At 54.3% G+C, this 22,495-nt stretch overlaps 1 protein-coding gene and 1 non-coding gene across 4 annotated transcripts in view; both read left to right on the top strand.

The window, feature by feature from the left end:
* RNF220 (ring finger protein 220) overlaps positions 1-22,340 on the top strand; it is a 224,927-nt gene extending 202,587 nt beyond the window's left edge. Inside the window, exons 1-11 of one of the 3 annotated variants that reach the window (XM_045897856.3) lie at positions 2,924-3,191; positions 3,337-3,379; positions 6,490-6,611; positions 6,953-7,085; positions 15,236-15,332; positions 15,526-15,612; positions 15,746-15,801; positions 15,935-16,013; positions 20,202-20,310; positions 20,454-20,528; positions 21,321-22,340. In XM_045897856.3, coding sequence (XP_045753812.1) covers positions 3,138-3,191; positions 3,337-3,379; positions 6,490-6,611; positions 6,953-7,085; positions 15,236-15,332; positions 15,526-15,612; positions 15,746-15,801; positions 15,935-16,013; positions 20,202-20,310; positions 20,454-20,528; positions 21,321-21,392 — 927 coding nt within the window. In that variant the 5' untranslated portion in view covers positions 2,924-3,137 and the 3' untranslated portion in view covers positions 21,393-22,340. Of the gene's footprint in view, positions 1-2,923; positions 3,192-3,336; positions 3,380-6,489; positions 6,612-6,952; positions 7,086-15,235; positions 15,333-15,525; positions 15,613-15,745; positions 15,802-15,934; positions 16,014-20,201; positions 20,311-20,453; positions 20,529-21,320 lie in introns of those variants that run through there. The other 2 variants (XM_045897854.3, XM_045897855.3) reach the window with 2 other exon arrangements.
* On the top strand, positions 5,861-5,964 carry LOC123860656 (U6 spliceosomal RNA). The gene has a single exon (XR_006794778.1). It is a non-coding gene; the product is annotated as a U6 spliceosomal RNA (small nuclear RNA).
* Positions 22,341-22,495: the final 155 nt, after the last annotated feature.

Below are 22,495 nucleotides of genomic sequence, written 5' to 3'. Positions count from 1 at the left end.
GCCATTCCTTTCTTGCCTGCACACTTTTACACATGCCATTTCTTCTAATGGGACTATTTTACCCCACCCCATCACATTTCTATTTATCCTTCAATATCCTGCCCAAATACCATCTCCTCCAGGAAGCCTTTCTGGATTAGCTCTCTCTTCTCATGACCCCTGTATGTCCCTATGATTGCCCTTATCATCCTATATTGCGATCACCTGTTTAGCTATGTTTCCATTATTTAGTGACATAACAAGCCATCTCAAAACTTAGTGGCGTAATACAATGTATGGTTTCTCATGGTTTTTCTTCAGTTGACTGGGCCTTTCCTCATTTATGCAGCTCATTCAGCTGGAGGATTGACTAGGCTGGAAAGCCTCACATTCTGGGAGATCGGGATGCCTTGGTTCTCTTCCATGTGGCCTCTTATCCTCCAGTAGGTTAGATCAGCTTCCTTACTTGGCAGCCTCAGGGCAGTGTCACACCAAGAGACTGAAGGCCAAAACTGCAAAGCCTCTTGAAGCCTAGACTCTGGAATTCACACATCAACTTGGCAAAACAAGTCACAAAGCTAACCCATAATCAAGGGATGAGGAAATGCAGCTCTTTACAGAAGGAGCTGCAAAGAATTGTGGCCATATTTAACCTATCACAATGAGCATGACTGTTTCACTAGACTGGGAGTTCCTCCAAGGCAAGGACCTTGTCTCATCCTTCTTTACACCCTTCCTGTACTCAAACATGCTCAGCCCAGTGTCCTTGCCTTCAGGGGGTTAGATTTGCAAATAAATAATTATAGCCCAGTGTTTTAAGTGCTGTGACAGTTATAAATAAGTTTCTGGGACAGCACAGTGTAAAGAGGGGCAAATCAGAGCAAGCTTCACAGAGGAGGTAACAACTGAACAGGGTTTCAGAGGACAAGTAGGAGTTCACTCTGGTGGACAAAGAAGGTCTGCCATTTCAAGGCAACCCTGTGTGCAAAGAGCATAGAGGTGTATCACAGAATGATGTACTTGGGGACCTGCTAGCAGTTCAGTTTTGTTAGCATGTAAAATACAAGGGGAACTGGTAGGAGGTGACACTGAAAGTTCCCCAGAGACTAGCTGGGTATCCCCTCCCCTGATCTTTACACAACGCCTGGCATGTACTAGTTGGTCAATTATGTTGGTTTTTTTTTTTTTTTTCATCGAACTAAGTCTTGAAAGCGGGAGAGTGGGGGAGGGGGGTCTGGTTTCTGGTTTGGAGTCCCATTTACTTAGCCCCTGTTGGGTTACCTAACTCCCTTAACCATGACCTCATTCTACCCTCATAGCAACTGTGCAGACTAGGATTCGTTGCCCCCAATTTATTGCTAAGGAAACAGGCCTAAAGAGGGGATGTGACTTTTTTTGGAACACATAAATTACAAGTAACAGAGTCAGAATTTGAACTGGAATTTGGCCCTGAATCCTTGATTGTTTCCCATCCCTGCACTGGGCTCAGGGGCTTCCCTCATAAATATCCTTCTCCCCTTCCCACTGACACCTCCTGCATGCTAGACCCCGTGCTGGGTGACTGGATGGAGATGACCCCACCCCCGGAAGGGACACACACGTAAACAATCACAATATACAAGATCAGAGGGAAGCCAAGGGATGGTGAAAACTCAGAGGAGGCAACTAACCCAACCTTTGGGGAAAAGTGGAGCCTTCGCAAAGTCCTGAAGGGTGAACAACTGTTAACCAAGCAGCAGATATGGAGGCATGGAGGATAATCTAGTCCAGAGTCCGGAGCATGGAGTGCTAAAGAACTACAGTTAGCCCAGCAAAGGTAGAGTGTCAAGATGGCGAAGGGAGAGAGCAAAAGTAGTAGAAGAAAAGTCTGAAGAAAAAAGCAGGTCACATAAGGCCTGTATGCCATGCTGCAGATCTTCCAGGTGGAGAACCCTTGAAGGAGTTACAGAAGTGAGGGAGGGGAGACAGGGTCAATTTTGTTCAATACAAAGATCACATTGTGTGTAGTCTGAAGGATGGGTCGCAGGGAGAGAAACTGAACACCAGAAGGCCAGATGCGAGACAAATTTTGAGAGCTCACAAGATTATGAACTAGAGCAGTGACATCCAAGGCAGGTATAGCCATTGAAGAAATATGCTATGCCAAGCGCTCTGCAGGGCCCTGGGTTCACCCATATGACCCACACGTGGCCCCACCCCTGGAGTGGTCAGTCCACCATAAAAATTTGTATGAGCCACAATGAAGATAGAGATGGAAGTACTGTAACGGGGGGAAAAGATATTTTTGCTTAGGCCTGGAAAGATGAGTAGGAGATACACAGAGGTGGAGATGAGAACATTTAGGAGACCTTTAAAGATGGACTCTGGCATGTAAAGTTGGACTGAGTGTGAGGCATGAAGGAGGGTGGGGCCGACGACACCTCTCACGTCTCCGGTACGGGCACAACTGAGTGGATGGTGGTAGCCGAGCACCCAGGAGGACAGCGGCTGTTTGGGGGATGTCGACTTCCGCGTTGGCCGCGTTGGCGTGCGGTGCCTGCGAAACCTCCAGGGGCTGTGCGAGAGACCGCTGAACTGGGAATCCTCTAGCAACGGGACTACGGAAAGCCCAGGGGCTGGGGGAGGGACACTTTGGGACATTCGGTGGGATCGCCCGGAGGCGACCCGGAATCCAGACACCGCCTCCCCAGCGAAGCGCTAGCCGCGCGGGAGGCGGAGATCGGGCCGGAGGCCCGACTGAGGCTCTCGGGCAGAAGGAGCCCCGCGCTGGCAGGGGCCGTGGAGCGGAGTGGGAGGACCTGGCGGCCGCTAAAACTCTGGCGGGTTGGCTTTGCGGACGGTGGGAGGGACCCCAGGGCGGCCCCAGCCGGTTACTACCGGAGTACGAGCAGCTGTTTCCTGGTCCTGGTCCGGCCGCCCCCCCCATCGTGAACTTTCACCCCGGCGCGCGACGGCAGCGGATCACGTGATCAGGGCCAACATGGCCGCCGCCGCCGGTGGGAGCTGAGGTGCCGCCGCCGCCGGGCAGCCGGGGGGAATCCGCCCGCATCGCCGCCCTCACCGGCCGGGCGGCCGCAGGGCCCAGAGTACCGGAGACCGGGGTTGGGGCGGCACCGTGCGGCGGCCACGGGGTCCCGTTAGAGCATCCCCCGGCGGCTATGCCGAGGGCCCGGAGCGGCCGGCGCAGCAGGGGGGCCGGCGGGAGGGAGGAAGTAGGTTTGTTTACGGGCTGTTTGGGGCGGGGCAGGCCGGGACCGGGGTCCAGTGCTGGGGCGGGGGCCAGGGCTCCAGGCCGCGCCTGACGCGCTCGCTCTCTCTCTTTTTTTTTTTTTTGCTTCTGCCGGGATCTTCTCCCAGACCTTCCTGCGAGTGCGAGCCAACCGGCAGACCCGACTGAATGGTGAGTCTTGTCCGGCCCCTCCCTCCGCCCCACCCCCGGCCTCCTCCCTCCCTCACTGCCTGCAGCTCCAGGCCTGCCTGGGTTTCTTCGACATTGGGCTGTTGGGCTTCGTCGCAGTCACAGCGCCTGAGAAAGTGCTAACCAAGGCGGCCGCCCTCAGTTTCCCCGTCTGTCTAATGGAGGTTATGGTTCCAGCTCTTGCCCACGCCTCTCTAAAGGCCTTCAAGAACCCTGGCGGGCAATAAGTACCAGAGAATGAGGAACAAGCTACACAATTCCACTCGGGAGCTCAGCTTTGAATTTGCAAACTGCTGGGACCTCACTGTACAAGCCGGCAGGGCGCTGAGAATGTTTTTCTTCCAGTTTTTAATCAGCGCCCAGTAGTGTGAATACAGCCTTTCTGCTGAGACTTGACAATGCAGTGAGATCTGGAGTTCCCACGGCAACAGGAACTAACTCATCCCAGGGCTCTTTGAGTTATCAGTCGGCCCACATTTCACAAAGGTGATCAGCGTGGGCTCGACAGCTCTTAGAGGCCTTCTCTGAAAGCACGTCGTGTATGCACTACCTGGTGCCCCCCCCCCTTTTGGATTCAAACCTCTGGAGCATTACTATTTGCTGAACACAATTGGATGAACCGAGCTTTTTGTGCTGACTAGGGTGTGGTATACCTGGGTATTGGCTGTAAGGGGCTTAGGGTCTCTGGGCCAGCTGGTCAGTGAGTGAGGCTATGGACATTCAGGATCCCCACCTCTTGCCACTTGGTTTCTGCTGCCTGGCTGAGCCCTGATCCGGGACAGGGAAAGCATTCGTTATGGCCTGACACCATGTTAAGCATCATTATCATAGCACTTCTGAGAAGAAAGTGGTAACACATTTTGTAGATAAGGAAACTGAGGCTGGGAGAGAAGGTGATTTGTTTAAAATCATGCAAATGGGATGTAACTGAACCATGATTTAAACTGAAGTTTACCTCCAAAATCTGTGCTGCTGTGACCATGTCGTTCTCCCTCCTTAAGCAAACACTACCTACACTTTAGTAAGCTTAGTTCAGGACTTACAAGATAAATGGCAAGTTAAACCAAACCTGCCTTGGTTATCTGAGAATGTTCAGATGTTGTCCAACCCATCAGGGTGCTTTCCTGGGATTATAAGGGATCTTATGTCCCGCGTGGCTTGGGCAAGAACAGTGTCTAGTATCATGCTCTCCTTGGTAGTTCTGTAAGATTCATTTCTTTATTCAGTCATAAGTGTTTGTCATAGGCCCTTTGTATTGGCCCACTGCTCCATATGGGCTTCAAGAACCATCAGCATCCCTGGCCTTTCTGATGATTTCTCCATCCCAGCCCTGGCTGCAGGGTGCCAAGGTGGCTCAAGCCTGAAATTCCAAGTGTTAGGACAGTCAAGGTGAAGGGATCTAGATCTTTGTCTACAAAATCAAGGAGGGCACTCATAGTCCTCTCTCTTGTAGTGAGAGCACAGGAAACTGAAGATTGGAGCCAGGCTACAGACCAAGATTTCTCAAACTCCATGCCATCTCTGGTGGGGTGATGGCTTTCCTATTGGTTTGGGTCTTCCTAGAGCTACTATTTTGGGGTTGGAGTAGCTCCCTGCCTCAGACTCTCAACAGGCAAGAGGTAGGTCCCCATGTACATATTCTTAGTGCTCTGGCACACTCACGGATCAGTCTTTGTTGCTGCTATCAGTCAGGGGGCAGGTGTGGTACTCTTAGGAGAGGAGAGCATTCTAACCTATGGAGTCAGGCCTGATTTCTCCTGTCTTTGCCACTTTTTAGCTACTTGAGCAAGTGCCTTGTTCTCTCTGAGCCTTAAGCGCTTGTCTTCTGTTAAAATGGATAATGCAGCCTTGCTTCAGGTTGAATATAGAATTAAATGAGCTACCTTGTATAAGGTATTTGATGCTGAGCCTAATACACAGCTGAAGCTCTAAATTGTAACATCAGCTTTCACCTGTGTCCCCCTCCCTAAACTGCATTCATGAGCTTCCCACCAGGGTCAATATCCATGAGAAAGTTTTTCCTGGCCTTACAGTGGGGAACCATTTTCTCCCTGGCTGGCTCCCCTCAGTCAGTCTGATCTCAGAGTGGCTAGCTCTGCTCCTGCTATTGCACGGGGAGGGTGGCAGTCCCTTGTTTTGACCCCTTCCTGCTTCAGTGACAGGAGGGCTGCAGAGAGGGATTAGTGAGCTAATTAGAAATGATTGCATCTCTCAGCATTAATTAGCAGTGCTTTGGGCTTACAGTGTGCACTTTGGAATTGAGCCCCCTGCGGGACAGCATGGCAGGCAGCCGTCTGCCTCAGGGGCCTGCCAGCCCCTTGCACTGATTAGAAATGATGGAACAGGTTTGGGTAGGCGCAATGAAAGCTGTCCTCTCAAGGTACCATGGGCTCTCTGACTCAGATCCTCTATACCTTTATGACTGGGTCTCAGTCTCCTCTTCTGTAAAATGGGACCAGTGAAGTGCTTTCTTTGTCAGCACATACACTAAAATTGTAACAATACAGAGATTAGCTTGGCCCCGACACAAGGATGATATGCAAATTTATGAAGCATTCCGTTTTAAAAAATGGGACCAGTGGACATGGGAGAAAATCTTCCTGAGGGATTCTAGGTAGGACACTGAGGGCTGTGCCACAGGGCCCTTGGCCCAGGAACAAAAGAGGTTTTAGCTGATGAGTGACCAGCAAGACAAATTGGCCCCATGGAGGGACCCTGGGTTCTAGCCAAGAGATGTTCTCTAAGAGAGCCCATGGTCTTGGCCTTCTGGGCAGATACCTAGCAACTCGGAGAGTCTTTGCTCATTGGACTTACTGAGCACTGCAGGGAGGAAGGTATGGGTTGAACTTGAGCCATCTGTGGCCAAAGAGTGGATACTTTGCTGGCCTAGCACCAGTCTCCTCCCCAGGTGCTCTTGGCAAGGCCCAGTCCCCAAAGGAGCAGAAGGTGCTGCATAATGAGGGCCAGATCAGGCACTGAACAAAAGGGCTAATGGCTAGCAAGAGGTCAGGATGTGTCAGCTCCACTGGGACCCTGGGAGCTACAGTGACCGTCTGCCTGTTCTGTGCTTTGTTTTCGGTTTCTCCATGCAGCTCGGATTGGGAAAATGAAACGGAGGAAGCAAGATGAAGGGCAGGTATGTCCCCTGTGCAACCGCCCCCTGGCAGGATCGGAGCAGGAGATGAGTAGGCATGTGGAGCATTGCCTTTCTAAGGTAGAGGGGCCATCACTACCTACCTCTTCTCCCCTCCCCCCTTGCTCCCCTGGCACTAGCTGCTGACTGCCCCCAGATGTAGAGGCTGTGTTGGGGTCTCCGTGTGGTCTCAGCAGCTTCTTCCTCTCTGTTCTTCACCCTCTTCCTTTCCTTTCACGCTTCCATTCCTCCTCTGGGGCTCCAGTGGAAAATTATTGGGAAGAGGCCCAGGTTCTTTGACTTCTGGATTGGTTTCCTTGAAAGGAGCGCTAGAGCTGGGGGCCAGGGCTGTGCCTTCCTTGTAGACCTGGGGGAGCAAGAGGGGTGGCCCGGGACCCATGATCCTATTTTGCTCTTCACAGAGGGAAGGCTCCTGCATGGCTGAGGATGATGCCGTGGACATCGAGCATGAAAACAGCAACCGCTTTGAGGAGTATGAGTGGTGCGGGCAGAAGCGGATACGGGCCACCACTCTCCTGGAAGGTGGTTTCCGAGGTACAAGCGGCTGACACGTAAAGCACTGGTGCTCTGGTGGCCAGGCCTCTGCTGGGTGTCCATCTGTTGGGAGCTGAGAGGCCAGGGCTGGTGACCGGTCACCCGTTCCACCACGTGGGAACTGCTGCTGGCGGCGCTCCTTTGTGACCGTGCTGCCTGCCTGTGATGTGCATATTAAAATGGATGTATTTGGGTGGGGAAATGGAATTGTGAGGCTGCAAGCTAGGAGTGACGAGGGGGGCTCTCAGCCTCGGGTGATGCATTGAAGGTGACAGCCAAGCCGCGTTAGCACCTGCATAAAATATTAAAGGGACGGTTATGCATTTATCACTCCATCCCTCTTAAGGCTGATAAATGAGAATCCAGCAACCTGCTGTACACCTCCAGCACTGGGGGCCCTGAGGGCTTCCAGGCAAACACATTGGATTTTCCTCCTCCTCCTCAGCCCCATGTCAGGGAAATCAGTTACAGAGGAGAGAGTGAGTTATGGCAAAATTTGACCTCCTATGAGCTTCATTGGTGAATCTAATTTTAGCTCTGATCCCATCCCTTCTCCCTGGGCGCCCTCTGCCCTGAAGCAAGAGGGGCCTGGGCCCAGCTGCTCCCTGCTTCCCTTGGGCTCACTCCAGTTGCTGCAGAGGGGTCTGCAGGGCTTTGCACAGCTCCCTTGCCCTTCCAGCTCCTTGGAGGGATATGGCTTCGCCCAGTGGAAGTCTCCCACCCCCCCACCCTTCCCCCCACCCCATGTCAAACAGTAGACTGGTTGGATGCCTAGGGTCATGTCCTCTTGTCAGACTCCCCTGCTCTGGGCAGGGGAAAAGGGAAAGAGTTTGCCTCCTGGCCTCCAGCTCTCCTCTTTCTGTGCATAAGCACAGCTGGCCCTTCGACTTACGATCATTAAGTGAACCAATCTGCTTCCCATCTGCCTCCAATTCTCTGGGCAAACACCCGTGGGAGTACTGGTGGGTCTGGTCCTTGGGGAATCTCACAGCAGCTGGGAAGAGGGTCTCTGCCTTGTCCAGACCGTGCTGCAAGGGCTGGTCCTGAGGAGTGGTCTCCACAGTGCCATGCAGTGCAGATTGGATATGTGAAGGGGCTCTAAGTCCAGGTGGGGCATTATGCCTCTGGGTTTCTCTCACTCCCCAAGCATTTGGGGCAAGCCAGAGTGTCAGGACGGTAAATCAGCCCAAACCATTGCCCCAGCCTGAGCTGGAGAAAGTTCATTTGCCACCTCACTCTGGTCCTGTCCTGTAGTTCTAGACTGTCTGAGGCCCTGGGAGGAGGATGAGCAGCAAAAAGCCCAGGATCCTGGAAATGGGACACACAGGTGTCTGGTGGTGGCCCATCAGGGTCAGCTGCAGGATGCTGCTGTGGGTTCACAGTTGGCAGCTGCAGATATTCACATCTTCCATTACTGTGGCAACTTCTTAGGTTTCTTGGCACTGAGCTGGACCTGATACCTTCTGGGCACCAGACAAGGCTTACAGAGGATAAAGCTACATACATGGGGCCTGCTGATTTGACAGAGTATTTCCCCTGCGCCCGGCCGCACTTGCAGAGCGGGTGTGCAGGGCTCTTAGGCCCTGGGCGGGTGTCAGTTTTCCCTGAGTGTTTACACTGTGAGGTGGTTCCTTTCAAGAATTCCTGAGGGGAGTTCAAAGGGGGCTTTTCTTTGAGCGATTTGGAGAGCGAGAATGAGAGTGAGGCTTGAAGAGGGAGCAGGGCCGGAGGTGCCTTTATCTGCAGAGAATGGCTCCAGCTTGCCTGATAGAAGCTGCGGCCGCCTCTTAAACAGCTTAGTGCAGTCAAAAGACAAGCAGACTTGAAAGGCTGTTTTACAGCAAGATCAGCAGGGGCCACAAGGCAGAGAGCGGGGCGCAGTGGAGCAGAGGAGGCTGAGGCTCCTCGGTGGGGGGGAGGGGGGCATCAAAGGAGGCCCTGGTTGATCCTGACTGCCTCTGCCCCTGAAACCCCGTCTGCAGAAGCTGGCCATCTGTCAGTCTACCCTCCCTGGCCAGGACTGGTAGGCCCCAACTCTTGGGGGGTTGGGTGTGGCCCCGCCAGGCGGGCTGGTGTCAGTGCGGCGCATTGATCGCCCGCCGGGCGGGCCGGGCCGCAAGCCGGGCAGCGCGTGCTTAATGTGATTGAAAGGCAGTTAAAATGGCGGTGACCTTTTCAGGAGGAATTAGATTGCCTGCCAAGACCGGTTAGAGGGAGTGATAACGCCGGCTGAAGAAGCTGCCCAGCCGACTTCAGAGAGAGGGAGCAGAGGCAGGATGAGCGGGCGAGTGGTGAGGCCCATTTAAGCTGCGCTGTACGTGCTGACAGAACAGAGATTGCTGTCCTTGTTAGATATGAAAGAATTGAAGAATTGCAGATAAGTTCCTGTATCCGATCATCCCCTATCCCTCCTCCCAGACCAGGGCCCCTTCGTCATCCTCAGCAAAGCTTCCCACCAGGCCCACTGGGAACTGATCTGATGGAGCAGATCTGTTACCTTGAATGTAATCTGCTATGGAGCAAAGGAACAAGCAAGAGTTTTGGTGGAGATACTTGGCTGAGGGGAACAGGCCTTGAAGATGGACCTGTGGCTATCGAGGGCAAAGCCCAGATAGCTCAGGCCCAGGAGTGCTTAGAATTGGGACTCTAGAACAAAATGAAGGACCAGACAGAACAGGTAAGTAAGCAGCACCAAGATAGGCCCAGCTAGAAATAGATCTTTAAGAGGCTAAAGGAAATAAAGATTTCAAGATGGTAGGTCAGAAGACCTAAAACTTTCAGTGTCCAGGAAATACTGTGGCCTTCCCAGTTCTCAGAGAAATCCTGGGCTATGTCCCTGAGCTGCTGATGTCCTCTCAAACTTAATCTGCTACTGCTGTTTCCCCCACCCAGCTTTAGAATTGCATAAAGGGTGGCATGGGGCCTAGTCCTTCCCCAGCATTCCCCTGAGAGAGCTTAGCAGTTAGGAGAAAAAGATCCTCTTCTGGGGCACCATGCCAGCCCTGGGCAGAGCAAGGGGCCTCTGGGCTAGAGCAGCAGGCCTCAGGGAAAAACTAATTATAACGCCCCTGGGGACAAACCTGCTCCTATCTATAGTCAAAGGAGGTATGTGATGAACGAGCCACACCTTTCTCCTCATTTCCTATCTCCAGCTCCTGGGTCCTAGAAAAGACTTATGGTGAGATTTGATCCTTCCCCTGTATTGGTTGCCAGTGAAAGTTCACCCAGCTGGATTTGGGGAGCCTGGAGCCCATCGTTCTGGAATGGACTGGCTAGAGAGAGAGGACACGGGAATGGTTGGTTTCAGAGAAGGTAACAGTGATGGGGGCGGGCACAAGAGTGTGGCAAGATGGAAACATTTCCCAGGAAACTGCACAGGAACTACAAGGTGCCGCAGCTTATCTGTGAGCCCTGACAGGAAACAAGTCACTAGAATCCAGCATTGAGCCCCTTTGAATCAAACAGGTGGAGGGGAGCGAGAATGATGGTACTTAGACAACCAACTGTGCAGGCCTCTGCCCTACCCAGATCCTGGCCTAGCGACTACATCTTTCTCAAGTTCCTGTCTCGGATTTAGGCTGGTTCCAGTAGCCTGGGATGAGACCTCATGGAGAGGACAGGCAGGGCAGCTCTGACGCCGATCTTTCACTGGGCTGTGGCTGGCTAAAATGTCACCAGCTTCTGGGTCGGGCCGACAGCTATTGTGAGTCCCAGGGCACAGAGAACTAGACCTTCCCCTCGTTGCTCCCCGCTCTGGCATGTTCTTTCCCAAAAGATGGGAGCCCCTGCAGCTACAAGTGTCCCCCGGTGCAGCCCCGCCGCGTGGTCAGGTCAGTGACAGGTGTCGGAGCAGCCGGCTGTGGGAGGCAGTCTTGGAACGGGGAGGGCTAGGGCTGCTGCCTTCCAGCTCCTGCCACCTTTAGTTCTACCTGTTGGCTGCTGGGAGGGCTGAGGAGAGGTGGCAAGGAGCAGGGCACCTTCTGTCCCCTGTGGCAACTGACAGGGATTTTAATGGCCTTTTGGAACACAGTTGTTAAGCTGGGACGGAGGGAGCGCAGGCAGGAGGAGCAAGTATCAATGGTTTCAAACGGCATCCGTCTCTCTGCGTCTCTCCTGACGTGAGGCAGTGAAACGCGTTATTGAGGAGGCCCGGAAAGTGGCTAAGTGCGTTTGACACACGCCAACTCCCTGCCTCCACACTGGATAATTGCATTGTCAACTGTTCAGCGAGGTGGCAGGTGACACTGCAGGCCGATTGATTGTCCCGCATCGCAGCTCCCCAGACTGTCAGCTCCCCAATCGATGGCGTTTACACAAGACACCGTAACTGCATCTGTAACTAATTCCAGTGTAAAACTCTCCGGAAGCGGCTGCCCGCCCCCCATCCCCCCCCGCCCCCAAGAGCATGGCCTCTGAAGGGCCCCAAGACTTTCCTTTCTCCCTGGGCTCAGGTTTTGTTCAGAGCAGCAGGTGAGGAAATTGATGGCTCCTTTTTTGTGGTTTCAGGTTCCAGGACGTTAGTGCCCCCAGTGAACGGGCATCTCCAGTTTCTCAATCGATCACCTAATCAGTTGATTAAATTAACACTGATTTTTTTTTTTTTTTTCCCTTCTCCTCGATGACCCAGGAAGAAATGAGTTTATGGAAGAGGGGTCATTTTTATAAAATTTAGACTTGCCTATCGTTTCTGCACTTAATCCTCTTCTTCTCTGTTGCTAAGTATTCTTTTGGAGGGAAGGGATTTTTCGCACTGCCTACCCTTCCAGAACCCACTCTGCTGAGCATCATTGACCAGCAGGCTTAGTTTGCCTAGAGACAGCAGCCCAGCACATTGCGCCACTCTCGGCGGGCTTGAGCCATAGCAAGGGGCCTCCCCTGGTGGCTGAAGGGTCCCCCAGGTCATCTTGCAGGTCCTGGGAGCTGAGTCCCTTCCCTGGATAGCAGCAGCAGGAGTGGCAGCTTGCTTGTTATCCCCAGAGCTACATGGAACAGGAGCCAGAGGCTTGGAAAGGAGCTCTGTATGCCATCTTGCCTCTGAGCACTGGCTTGGGATGTTCCAGCAGCTGAGAACATAAAACAGCTATGGAGCCTTGCTCTCAAAGCAAGCTGGGGGGGAGAGGGGGGCTGCTGTCTGCATAAAACGGCTTTATGGCAGTTTCTTTTTATTATGATTCTGCCAGAAGTCAGCAAGTGACATTTCATTAAGAAAATAAAGTTTAATGTGCTGGGAAGGAGGCTGGAGCAGGCTGGGGCAGCGTAAGAAGGAAATTGGCGGTAGCAGCCTGTTCTGAACACCTGTGGGGGTAGGGAGAGGTTCCCAACATCTGTCTCCACTGGGGGATGGGGTCAGGGTCATGGTAAACCGCTCAGACCAGAGACAGAAAGGCCTTTTCCTTGTGCCATGCTAAGATAAGATGTGCCACGCTCTCTGTCCTACCTGGCAGGTCGTCACTGCCCAGCTAGGGTTGGGGCCTGGCAGGGAAAGTTGTGTCCTGAGAGGCTTCGGGCCTCAGCCTCCTTTCGGACGCAGGGCTCTCAGGACCTAACAGGACAGCACTGTCACCATTTAGCCGTCACAGCTGTGGGCCTGGCCAGCTCTGCTGGATGATGCTGAGACCACAGCAGTGAGTCAGACCTGGGCTTGCAGTTTGATGAGAGACTGTGACAATACATGTAACAACTATGACTTTGGTGTTGTGCGGGAGTCTGGGTGGACACCAAGGAAGGGACACCTATGTAGAAATACCTGGGGAAGTCTCTACACTCAGCACCTCAAGGGTAGAGATCAGATCTTGAAACTCTGTGTCTCCAGTGCCAAGCCAGGCCGAGGATGAGCTCAGTGAAGGTTGAAAGAATGTTGTTGGGGTGAGTTCATTCAGGAAGTATTTCTGGAGCAGCTGTGCGCATTGGCACTGTGAGTTCGTAGCAGGAGGCATGGCCGAGCTAGGTCAGACTTGCAGAACAAGCCAGCGTTTGTTTTGTAGACCAGGAGGGAGGAGAGATGACAAGATGTACGAAGGCACTGTCGCGCGAACAGACGTGGAGGGTCGAGGAAAGCACAGTAGCTATGTTTCACTGGAGTAGGAGTCCTGGTCCGGGCCTGGCCGAGGAGAGGACTTCAGGCCACAGGGCTACTTTCCGTGTTGAGAAACTGGGACTCTTCCTGGCAGCTCTGTGGTACCGTTTCCTCAGCTTTGCCATGGGTCCTTTGCTTTCCTTTTTGTACACTCACCAGGCAGGGCTGGGCAAGGCACGGCCGAGGCGAGGATGTGAGGCCGGCTGCTGAGCTGTGTGTACTTGGGGGAGGGGGCCTTGGCAGGGTTCGGGGGCACAGGCTGTAAGTGAACCTGATAGCTACAGTCTGATTGATGGCAGGGTTTGTCTCCCAGACTGTCAGAGGGTTTATAGAGGTGCCACTCACCCACGAGGAGGGAATTGCTTGTCAGGATACCTGACTGTGAACAAGGGACAGAGCTTTAACTTGGTGTTTTCTTAGCTTAATGGCCCTGCTGTGACCTGCCTGCTGCCTCGAGTTTGTTGGTGCCTCGAGTTTGTTGGTGCGAAGGGGAAATGAGGATTGTCGGGGAGGGGTGGCCCCTGGTAGTGCCTAGCAGCTCTCTTCCCCTTGTGCTACCTGCCTTCGGGATGGGTGAAACCTTTGTGAGACCGGAGACCGGAGGCGTAGGTGGGAGAAGGAAGATCAGGAAGAAAATGCTCTTGAAATGGGCTTGAAAGATGGAGAACATTCTACATGGGGTGAATAGCATGAGCAAAAGTCTCAAGAGCAGGACATACGGGGTTGTGTGAGGTGCAGTGAAGAGTCTGTCTGTAGGCATAGCACTTATGGAGTGAAATGAGGAAAAGAGCAAAGGTGGACAAGTAGGTACATCCACATCTTGATGGATCTGGCTGAGGAGATTATGCATGTAGTGGGAAGCCACAGCTGGTTTTGGAGCCAGGAAAGGAAGGGTCAGAACCATCTGGTAAGCAGGAGGAAGGAACAGATAAGAGGCTTGAGGACCCATCATAAGACTGTTGTCCTGATGAGAATGGAGAGAACGGACAAGAAGATGTTTCTGAGATACCAGGCAGAACCCCGAACTGCTTCCCCACCTCTTTGAGGATTTCCTTGCTGATTCTACTTGCCACAGATTCCACCTTTTTCATCTCTGTCCATCCTGGCAGGGCTGCTACGCTTGCCAGTGGGATGTGGTCTGAGACCACGGAGCAGAGGCAGGGGCAGGGAGGGAGAAGCAGCTCTGTGGCCCCTGACTGTGCCCATAAGGAAGGATGAGTCTGGGTGTCAGAGCAACAGGGCAGATAAGGGGCTCTAATGTGGCTTCAGCCTCTCACCCCTCCCCGTTGGCCAAGGGTTTGCCTGTGGCTGGGCCAAGTGCACCTTGGTGTAGGGTCAGCCACCTGCCTGGCCCGTGGCCCTGCCTCCACCCAGCCTGGTTGCCTTTGTGGATTGCTTTGAGAAGCAGGTGTGCCTGCCTATCCTCCCTCGCCCGTCCCTTCCTAATCCCTTTCTAACTGCACTTGTCCAGGAATCTGGGTTGAGTGAGGTGGAGATGAATAATTAATGTCAGGCGCTTCAGACACCAAATATTTGAACAGCTGCCTGGTGTTTTTGCTGCCAGGGACCTGGTGGCCAAAATCAGGACGTTGGCTGGGGGTCTTGCTGTGTGGCTCTGACTGGCCCTAGCCAGTTTGCTCTTCCCTCTGATGGACTGTCACGGTGGACCATGGGGGACAGGGGATGCCCAGGTCTTGGGTGGCGGTGGCTTTGTAGACCTTGAATTTCTGTGTCCTCTTCCTGCTCTTCCTAGACTTGGAAGACAGGTGGACAGCAGACTAGCTTGAGTGTCTCCTGAGGACCTGACAATGTATATGAATGGGCTAGTTTATGAGCAGAGACCACCAGGAGCAGCAAGAAGTGGCAGAGGAGAAGGATGAGGTATACAGAGTGAAAGGGATTGAAACATCAGAGCCAAGAGTACCTAAGTAATTGGGTCTCTATGTTTCAGGCCCAAATTTCTGCCTAGGCCTTACCTGGCCCCAAACCTGAGCCCTACCTAGAGGCAACAGAAGGGGCACCTTTGGTGTAGTCTTGTTGGCCCCTGGCCCTGCTCACACCCTGTTTCCCACAGGCTCTGGCTTCGTCATGTGCAGTGGCAAAGAGAATCCGGACAGCGACGCTGACCTGGATGTGGATGGGGATGACACTCTGGAGTATGGGAAGCCGCAGTATCCTTGGGGCGCTGAGGGGCAAGGTGGGGCTGGTGGGATAAGCCAAAGGGAATTGAAAAAGTAGCCAGCACCTCTGATACTTGCTCATTCCATCCACCCCTCCTTGGGGTCAGTGTCAAAGCTTTAACCAGGATTCAACCTTCACGGCCTACTGCAAACTAGGATCTGTTGTCCTTGACCACCATGCCAGATATACGGAGGCTGACGTTATCCCCTGCACAGGCGAGGAGCCTGGTGAAGCCAAGGAGAGAGAGGCACTCCGGGGCGCAGTCCTAAAGCAAGTGTGGGCACAGGCTTGGGTGGGTGGGATAGAGGGATGGGAAGCCCTGAGGCAGGGGTCAACCCAGTACCCACCCTCAGGGCTCCCTTGCCTGCCTTTAGGGTTCACTTTATTCTTTTCCTTTCCCTAGTGGCGGCCCTCCCAGCACACGCATCACGCCTGAGTTTTCTAAATGGGCCAGTGACGGTAAGCCCTGACCCACCTTGGGAGTCATTGGGGAGAGGGGACATCCTTTGGGTGGTGGTGACTGACTCAAGCCCAACCCTCACCTGTGCTGCCCAGTCTGGCCAGAGTATGAGTTGCTCCTCTGTCCCAGCAGAGATGCCATCTACCAGCAACGGTGAGAGCAGCAAGCAGGAGGCCATGCAGAAGACCTGCAAGAATAGTGACATCGAGAAGTGAGTGTCTGACCAGGAGAGGGGCCCCTGGGACGACAGTTCAGTGGGAGGGGAGAGAGGGGGCTCTCTGCGAGCAGGAAGGCCTGCTGCCAGGACTCCTGGCCCTCCGGAGCATAGCTTAGTCCTGCGGCCCTGGGCAAACGACCGGCAGTGGGGCCCAGCTGGTGCTAAGCGTGACTCTCTGAATTGATCGCTGGGCCACTGCCCTGGGAGTCCTGGCGGCGGGAGGAGCACTCCGCCTGCCTGCCTGCCCGCTGCGGCGGCTCTGCCCGGGACTGTGATGTATGGCCGCCCAGCCCAGCCAGCGCACTTGATTCATCTCCAGTTTCTGTTTCTTAATCGGGAGCTAAATTGGTTTCATTTTTCTTGTCCCAGGTGGCGCTCGCAGTGGGTTTTAGGCAGGAGCATTGGGTCTCCTCACTTCTGGTAGGAATTTTTGGCCTAGGTTCTCTGGCAGGTGGGGAGGGGATCCATTAGCACTTCACGTGGGGCTGGGCAGCCCCTGGCCTGGATCCCCAGGAGCCGCAAGGACTTGAAATCAGCTGGGTGTCTTACTGCCTTTCCGGAAGCCCAAGCAAGGCCAGTTCTGGCCCCCAGAGGTGGCATTGTCCAGCTCTAGCTGCCTGGAGTTGCTGCTGTTGGCCACTGCTTACCTCCCCGCACCCCACCCCTCTCTCTGCTGGAGGCTAGGTTGCCTGGGGTTAAAAGGCAGCCTCTTCATTCCAGGGCCAGTGTTCCATCTTGCCTCCTGCCAGGAGAGTGGATTGCAGGCCGGTGCAGGGCCGGGTCGGTGGCCCAGGGTCACCTCCCATTTGTTTCCCTCCATTTTGTGTTGTCATAAATTCATTCCAGCCCGTTGTGGTTGATCAGTTTATCTCGGCCGGGGCCGCGAGTGCTGCTGGCATGATGTATGGGCCGCGGCTCGGGGCCCGGCTGCCCATGAATCACCGCCGCCGCTCCGTGTCAGTGCGGGAGCGGGCCGCATGGGTTCGGCGCAACCGGCGTGGGGAGGAGGAATGACGTATGGATGTTTATTTAATAATTCTCTTCTACTCCAGCTGAGCGGGGCGGGCGGGGCCGTGAGGGGCACCCACCCTCATCTGGAGGGGCTGCTCATAAATCAGAAAGACAAGATCATTAATCAGGGATGTAGCCCGAGGGGAAGGTGGGGGCCAGAGCCAGTGGCCATCCATGAAGGTACTACCCACCCAGGGCTGGGGGAAGTTGGGACTTCTGTCCCACCTGTATGAGCACAGGCACCAGTAGGCGAGGTTCTCTGGGATGAGTCATAGATTGGCTCAGTCATATGCGGAGATCTCCACTGGGTCTGGCTCTGCCAGGATTGGGACCCTTCAGTCCCCATGACTTCTCTCTTCCTGGTACACACAATGTGGGTTCCTGCCCTAGATCTTTTTCACAACCCAGGGGAAGCAGGAAGGCAGGATGCCATGGCTTCTTCCAAGAAAGTCTCCACCCCATGCCCTGGAGGGTCTTAGGAATAACTCACAAGCAGCCTGGGTCAGGAACTAGAGAACTGGGTGTTGTACCAGAGCAGAGATGACAAGCTGGGTGTATGCTGAGCAGATCCACAATAAGATGGGCTTGCAGTTGGATGTGGCCTATGGAGCCTTCGGAGACGAAGGGGGAGATGGCTTCATTCTCTCCCAGCTCTATCCTTTTTGCCTTTCTAGCTCTACTCCTATGATACGGAGTTTGAGAGCGCTCTGCTCTGAGGTCGGCCTGTGCCCCCCAGCTCCAGGCCTCAGGTTCCTAATTTTTAAAATAACTACATAGGACCAGGCAAATACCCAGCCTGTCCTTGGAGAGAAAGGGAGCACAGCTACCTTGTTTCCTTGTCAGGAGTTTACCAACGGTCCAGATGAGGATGGCACACATGGCATTGGGCAGGATGCCAGGGGAAGAGTTGTGCTGGTGTCTGTAAGGGTCGAGGGGGTGGTGAAGGCTTCCAGATCTGCAAAGTTGAACGGACACTCCCAGAATCCACCAGTGTCAGAGGGGCCAGAGTCGGACCCTTTGCGGCCTCCCTGGAGAAAGGCAGGGCAGAGTCACGGACCCGGGGAGTGATAGATCGAGGGCATCCCTGACACAGGGACACACCACCAAGAAGTCCTATTCTTTGTTGCCCGCTGGTGCCCTAAGAGAGAAAGGTCAGAGAGCAAAGTTTGTTGCTGCCCATGGAACGTCACCCACCATCCTCCCCAGGCCCCCCAGTACCACTTACCGCCAATACCACCTGTGAAAACCACGGGCTTCTGAGCCAGTTTGTCTGCTCCAGGCCGGCAGAACAGGCCACCCTAGGAGAGCGTCTCTGCTCACATGGTGCCACACTTAGGAATCCCCCTCAGTCTGCGCTCTTGCTCTCACGCTCTTTCTCTCGATTGACCACACCTTTTAATCTCCACTCTTAACCTCTCATCGCCCTCCTCCAGTGGCCCCAGCAGCTTCCCAAAGCCTGTGAGATAAACTTCACTTTCTGATTGTGGCCTCCGAAGTCTTCCCTGACACGATCTCCTTTCCCACTTTAGCACTTACCCACGGGTGAGCCTTACAGCCACATGGGCCTCTTGGCCTTTATTCCTCCCGGTCTCTGGGCCTGGAGACCCCACTCCTCCTGAGTATTGTCAGTGTTGTAATGTTAATCACAGAGTTATCGGTGGATCCAGGCATCGGTCTGTGGGGTTTGAATCCCACCTCCTCCACGCTGTGTGAACCGTAGGCACGCTACTTCATGTTCCTTTGCTGTTTTAGCTTTTTCATATATAAAATGGGAATATTACTGTCTCCTTGTGGGGTTTTTGTGAGGTGTAAATAAAATAATAATTTTCAGTCCCTTAGTACAATCTCTGGCATTTAGTAAGTGCTTAATAAATTTTGGTTCTTTTGTATTATCATCATTATTATTCCCTAAGGCCCATCTCTAGTAGCATCTTTTCTAGTCCTTCCTCCAGGCAGCATTCTTCCTCTTCTGTGAGCTTCTCTGGGTTCTGTTCACTTGTTTTAGAAGGGGTGGGAAGGGGTCACCCCACTCTCTGAGATAGTCCTAGCTCTTCACTGTTCAGTACTGCAGCCCAAAGAGCCTTCCAGAAGTTAGAGGGACTTTCATGGGCAGGGCTTGAACAGCAGGTGAGGACTCTCGGGGCATCTGATGTGCCCAGGAAGAAACAACAAGGAGCCCTTGAGGTAGGCCAAGCCTGTGGCCCAGGACCTGGATTCTGTGGGACTCATGCAGTCCACACATTTCTTACTCTGGGGGCAAGACTGGTTTTTTGGTCAACAAACATTTACTCATACTCACGTGCGCGCCGTGGGGCTAATGTCCGTAGTCAGATTTGGTGGCGTGAGCAGCTTGCCCTTGGGAAACTACGTCTTGCACAGGAGACAAGGACGTTTGCAGTTGTCCTGCTATGGCGGAGTCTGGTGCAGGGTGCTGGAGAGCACAGAAGAGCAGCCACCAGCGGTGGTGCTGGCAGGAGGGTTGGAAGAGGCTTCTGGTGAGTTAGGAGGTGGGGTGATCCAGAGGAAGCAGAAAGTGCCGCGAGAGGCCAAGGGAGTGAAAAATGGTGCTGTGTGTGGGAAGCGTCCTAGTTTGCTGTGGATGGAGCATCAAGTGGCGGGGTGCTGAGGGATGTGGGCTGGGGCTATAGACCAAGGAGTCCCTGGTCAGCGTCTGAGGAGTTTGGTAGAGCTTTAGTCTGAGGGAAACATTGAGATGTTGAAGTAGAAATCGTCAAATCTACAAAATTCTAGGTGCTGAGAGAATGGAAATGAAGGATCTGGAGGCAGAGGGGCCATTGAGGTCAGCAGAGGAATTGTAGGAGAAACCATGAGGGCCTGGACCAGTTGTAGCAGTGGAGAGACTACGGAGATACTAGGAACTAGATGACAGATTGTAGGTGTCAAGGGTGACTGGGAAGGAATGGTTTGAGAATGGTTCCGAGGTATCTGGTTTGGAAATTCACCAGGATGGAGGTGGAGGAACAAGGAGGGTGAGGAGTTCAATTCTAGAAGGAAGAGTTTACAGATACAGGATTTGGGCAGGTGGGGGGCAGGGACATCTGGGAGACATTTATACACACACACTTGTAGAATTCAAGGGAGGTGTGGGCTGGAGGTTCAGATTAGACATGCCAGCCTGCTGCCTGCCCAACCATGCCGTCCTCTTTCCAGAATCACCGAAGATTCAGCTGTGACCACGTTTGAGGCCCTGAAGGCTCGGGTCAGGGAACTTGAACGGCAGCTATCCCGTGGGGACCGTTACAAATGCCTCATCTGTATGGTAAGAGGAAGGGAACCTGGGATGCCTCTGGTCAGGCTTCAGTGCCCTCTGGGGGTTGGGAAGGGCCTCTGCACTGTGATTTGAGCTCTTTAGAGGGTGGGCCAGCCTCAGAGTGACCCCTTCTGTGCCCACCTGCTCCCTAGGACTCCTACTCGATGCCCCTAACATCCATCCAGTGTTGGCATGTGCACTGCGAGGAGTGCTGGCTGCGGACCCTGGTGAGGGGGCATGGCGGTTGGGGAGTGGGTGGCGGTTTCTGGTGAGGGAGCATGGCGGTTGGGGAGTGGGTGGCGGTTTCTGGTGCTGCCCATATGTCCATGCTCACGTTTGAGCCTGCCGAGGGGAGGGAGGTGCAAGGGGCAGGGGAGAGGATGAGCGTCAAGCACAGCAGCGGGAAGCCGGGATATTCACCCCCCCAACTCCCCCCATTCTCTCCTCCCCCACCAGGTTTATTAAATCCTCTCCCTCCGTGGGTTCACTGCCTGCTCCCCTCCCCCTGCCCACCCCCAAGGCCCACTCTGTCACACACATTGGTGAGATCCCGGGTCAGGAGGAGGCTGGGTGTGGGTAAGCAGGACTAGGGCCTCAGCCCCTCCCCCTGCCATTACTAAGCTCCTTCTGCTCCTGCCCCTGTTCTTCGCTCCGGAGCAGCCATTAAAATGTCGCCCGGAGACAGCAATAAAAGGCCCGGACGTGGGCTCTGTGTCCTGATCAAAGGCCGCATGTAATCTCGTTAGGGCCGCCGCAGCCACAGCTGGACCCAGCCTTGTTCTCATTACCGGGGCTCCCGCTGCGGGGCTGGCCAGGCGGTTTGATCCTGGCGTCCCCCCAGCACAGGAGCGGGCCTGCCTGCTCGCAGAGGCCCGCCCGTGCCTCCCCAGCCTGGGCTGCCAGGACCGAGGTGCCAGCACACAGCGGGTGCGGGGAGACACGGCTACAGGCCCCGTGCTCTCGCGGGCAAACACGCGGCGTGGTGTGTGTAACCGGGGCCCTCCCCGTTCTCCCTGCAGGGTGCCAAGAAGCTCTGCCCTCAGTGCAACACCATCACGGCACCCGGAGACCTGCGGAGAATCTACTTGTGAGCTGGCCCCCCCGGTGGGCCGTGCCTCGAGCAGCCCCACCTGCCTGCCTGCCTCTGTGACGTGACCCTCCCCCTTGTACATACTCGCACACAGGTTCCCCCTGTACAGACATGCGCGCGCACACACACATACACACACACACACACACACACAGGACTCTGGAGCCAGAGTGGAGGCTGAGGCCCAGGCCCTGCCTGCTGGCTGCCACCAAGACTGGGGACCGTACCTATTCCAGGTTCTGTCCCCAGGGTGGGGCAAGGAGGTGGAGGTGAGGGGGCGCAGTGGGGCAAGGCTCCTGAGATCCAGCCCCCAGACTGACAGACGGACAGACAGACATGCAAACACCAGACTGAAGCACATGTAATATAGACTGTGTATGTTTACAATGTTGTGTATAAATGGGACAATTCCTCACCCTCCACTCCATGCCCTCCCCTTTGGTTGTATGATTTTCTTCTTTTTTTAAGAACACCTGGAAGCAGTGCCCCCTTCAGGGCTGGCTGGGGGCTCGGCCCATCCACCTCTCAGGGCGCCTGCCTCTCTCCCCGCCATGGTATCCCTTTCCCTCTCCCATGTGCTCGGTGTTCAGTGGTGTATTATTTCTTCCCCCAGACATGGGCCACATGCCCCAAGGGAAACGATCCTCTCCTTAGTCTTAGCTCCTGGGGCTCTTTATAAGGATTTGGGGGAGGGGGGAGACACAGGAAATGGGAACCGAGCTAAAGCAGGGGCTGAGACTGGGGCTGGATGAATGTGCTCCTGGCTGCCCAGCCTTCTGCCAAGAACCATTCCTGGGATTAGAACTGCTGTTCCCAGGGAAAGTGGTCTCCCCCACCCCTCCCACATGGGCCCCACGGTGTGATGCTGTGTCTGTATATTCTATACAAAGGTACTTGTCCTTTCCCTTTGTAAACTACATTTGACATGGATTAAACCAATATAAACAGCTGCTGCCTGTGTGTATGTGTGCAGGGAGGGCTAGGTGATGGGGCGGTGTGGACAGAGGCAGTTAAGGGGTTAATTCCTGACAGTGTGGGGGAGAGGATTGGATGTGGGTGTGCAAAGCAGTGCGGGGTTGGTCTGCTCACGGGGGCCCTGGAGCA

Source organism: Mirounga angustirostris, unplaced genomic scaffold, assembly GCF_029215605.1.
Source record: "Mirounga angustirostris isolate CCGP_5_RB_7025 unplaced genomic scaffold, mMirAng1.0.hap1 SCAF_4, whole genome shotgun sequence".
NCBI lineage: Eukaryota > Metazoa > Chordata > Mammalia > Carnivora > Phocidae > Mirounga > Mirounga angustirostris.
This window is presented reverse-complemented; position numbering and strand designations above follow the sequence as displayed.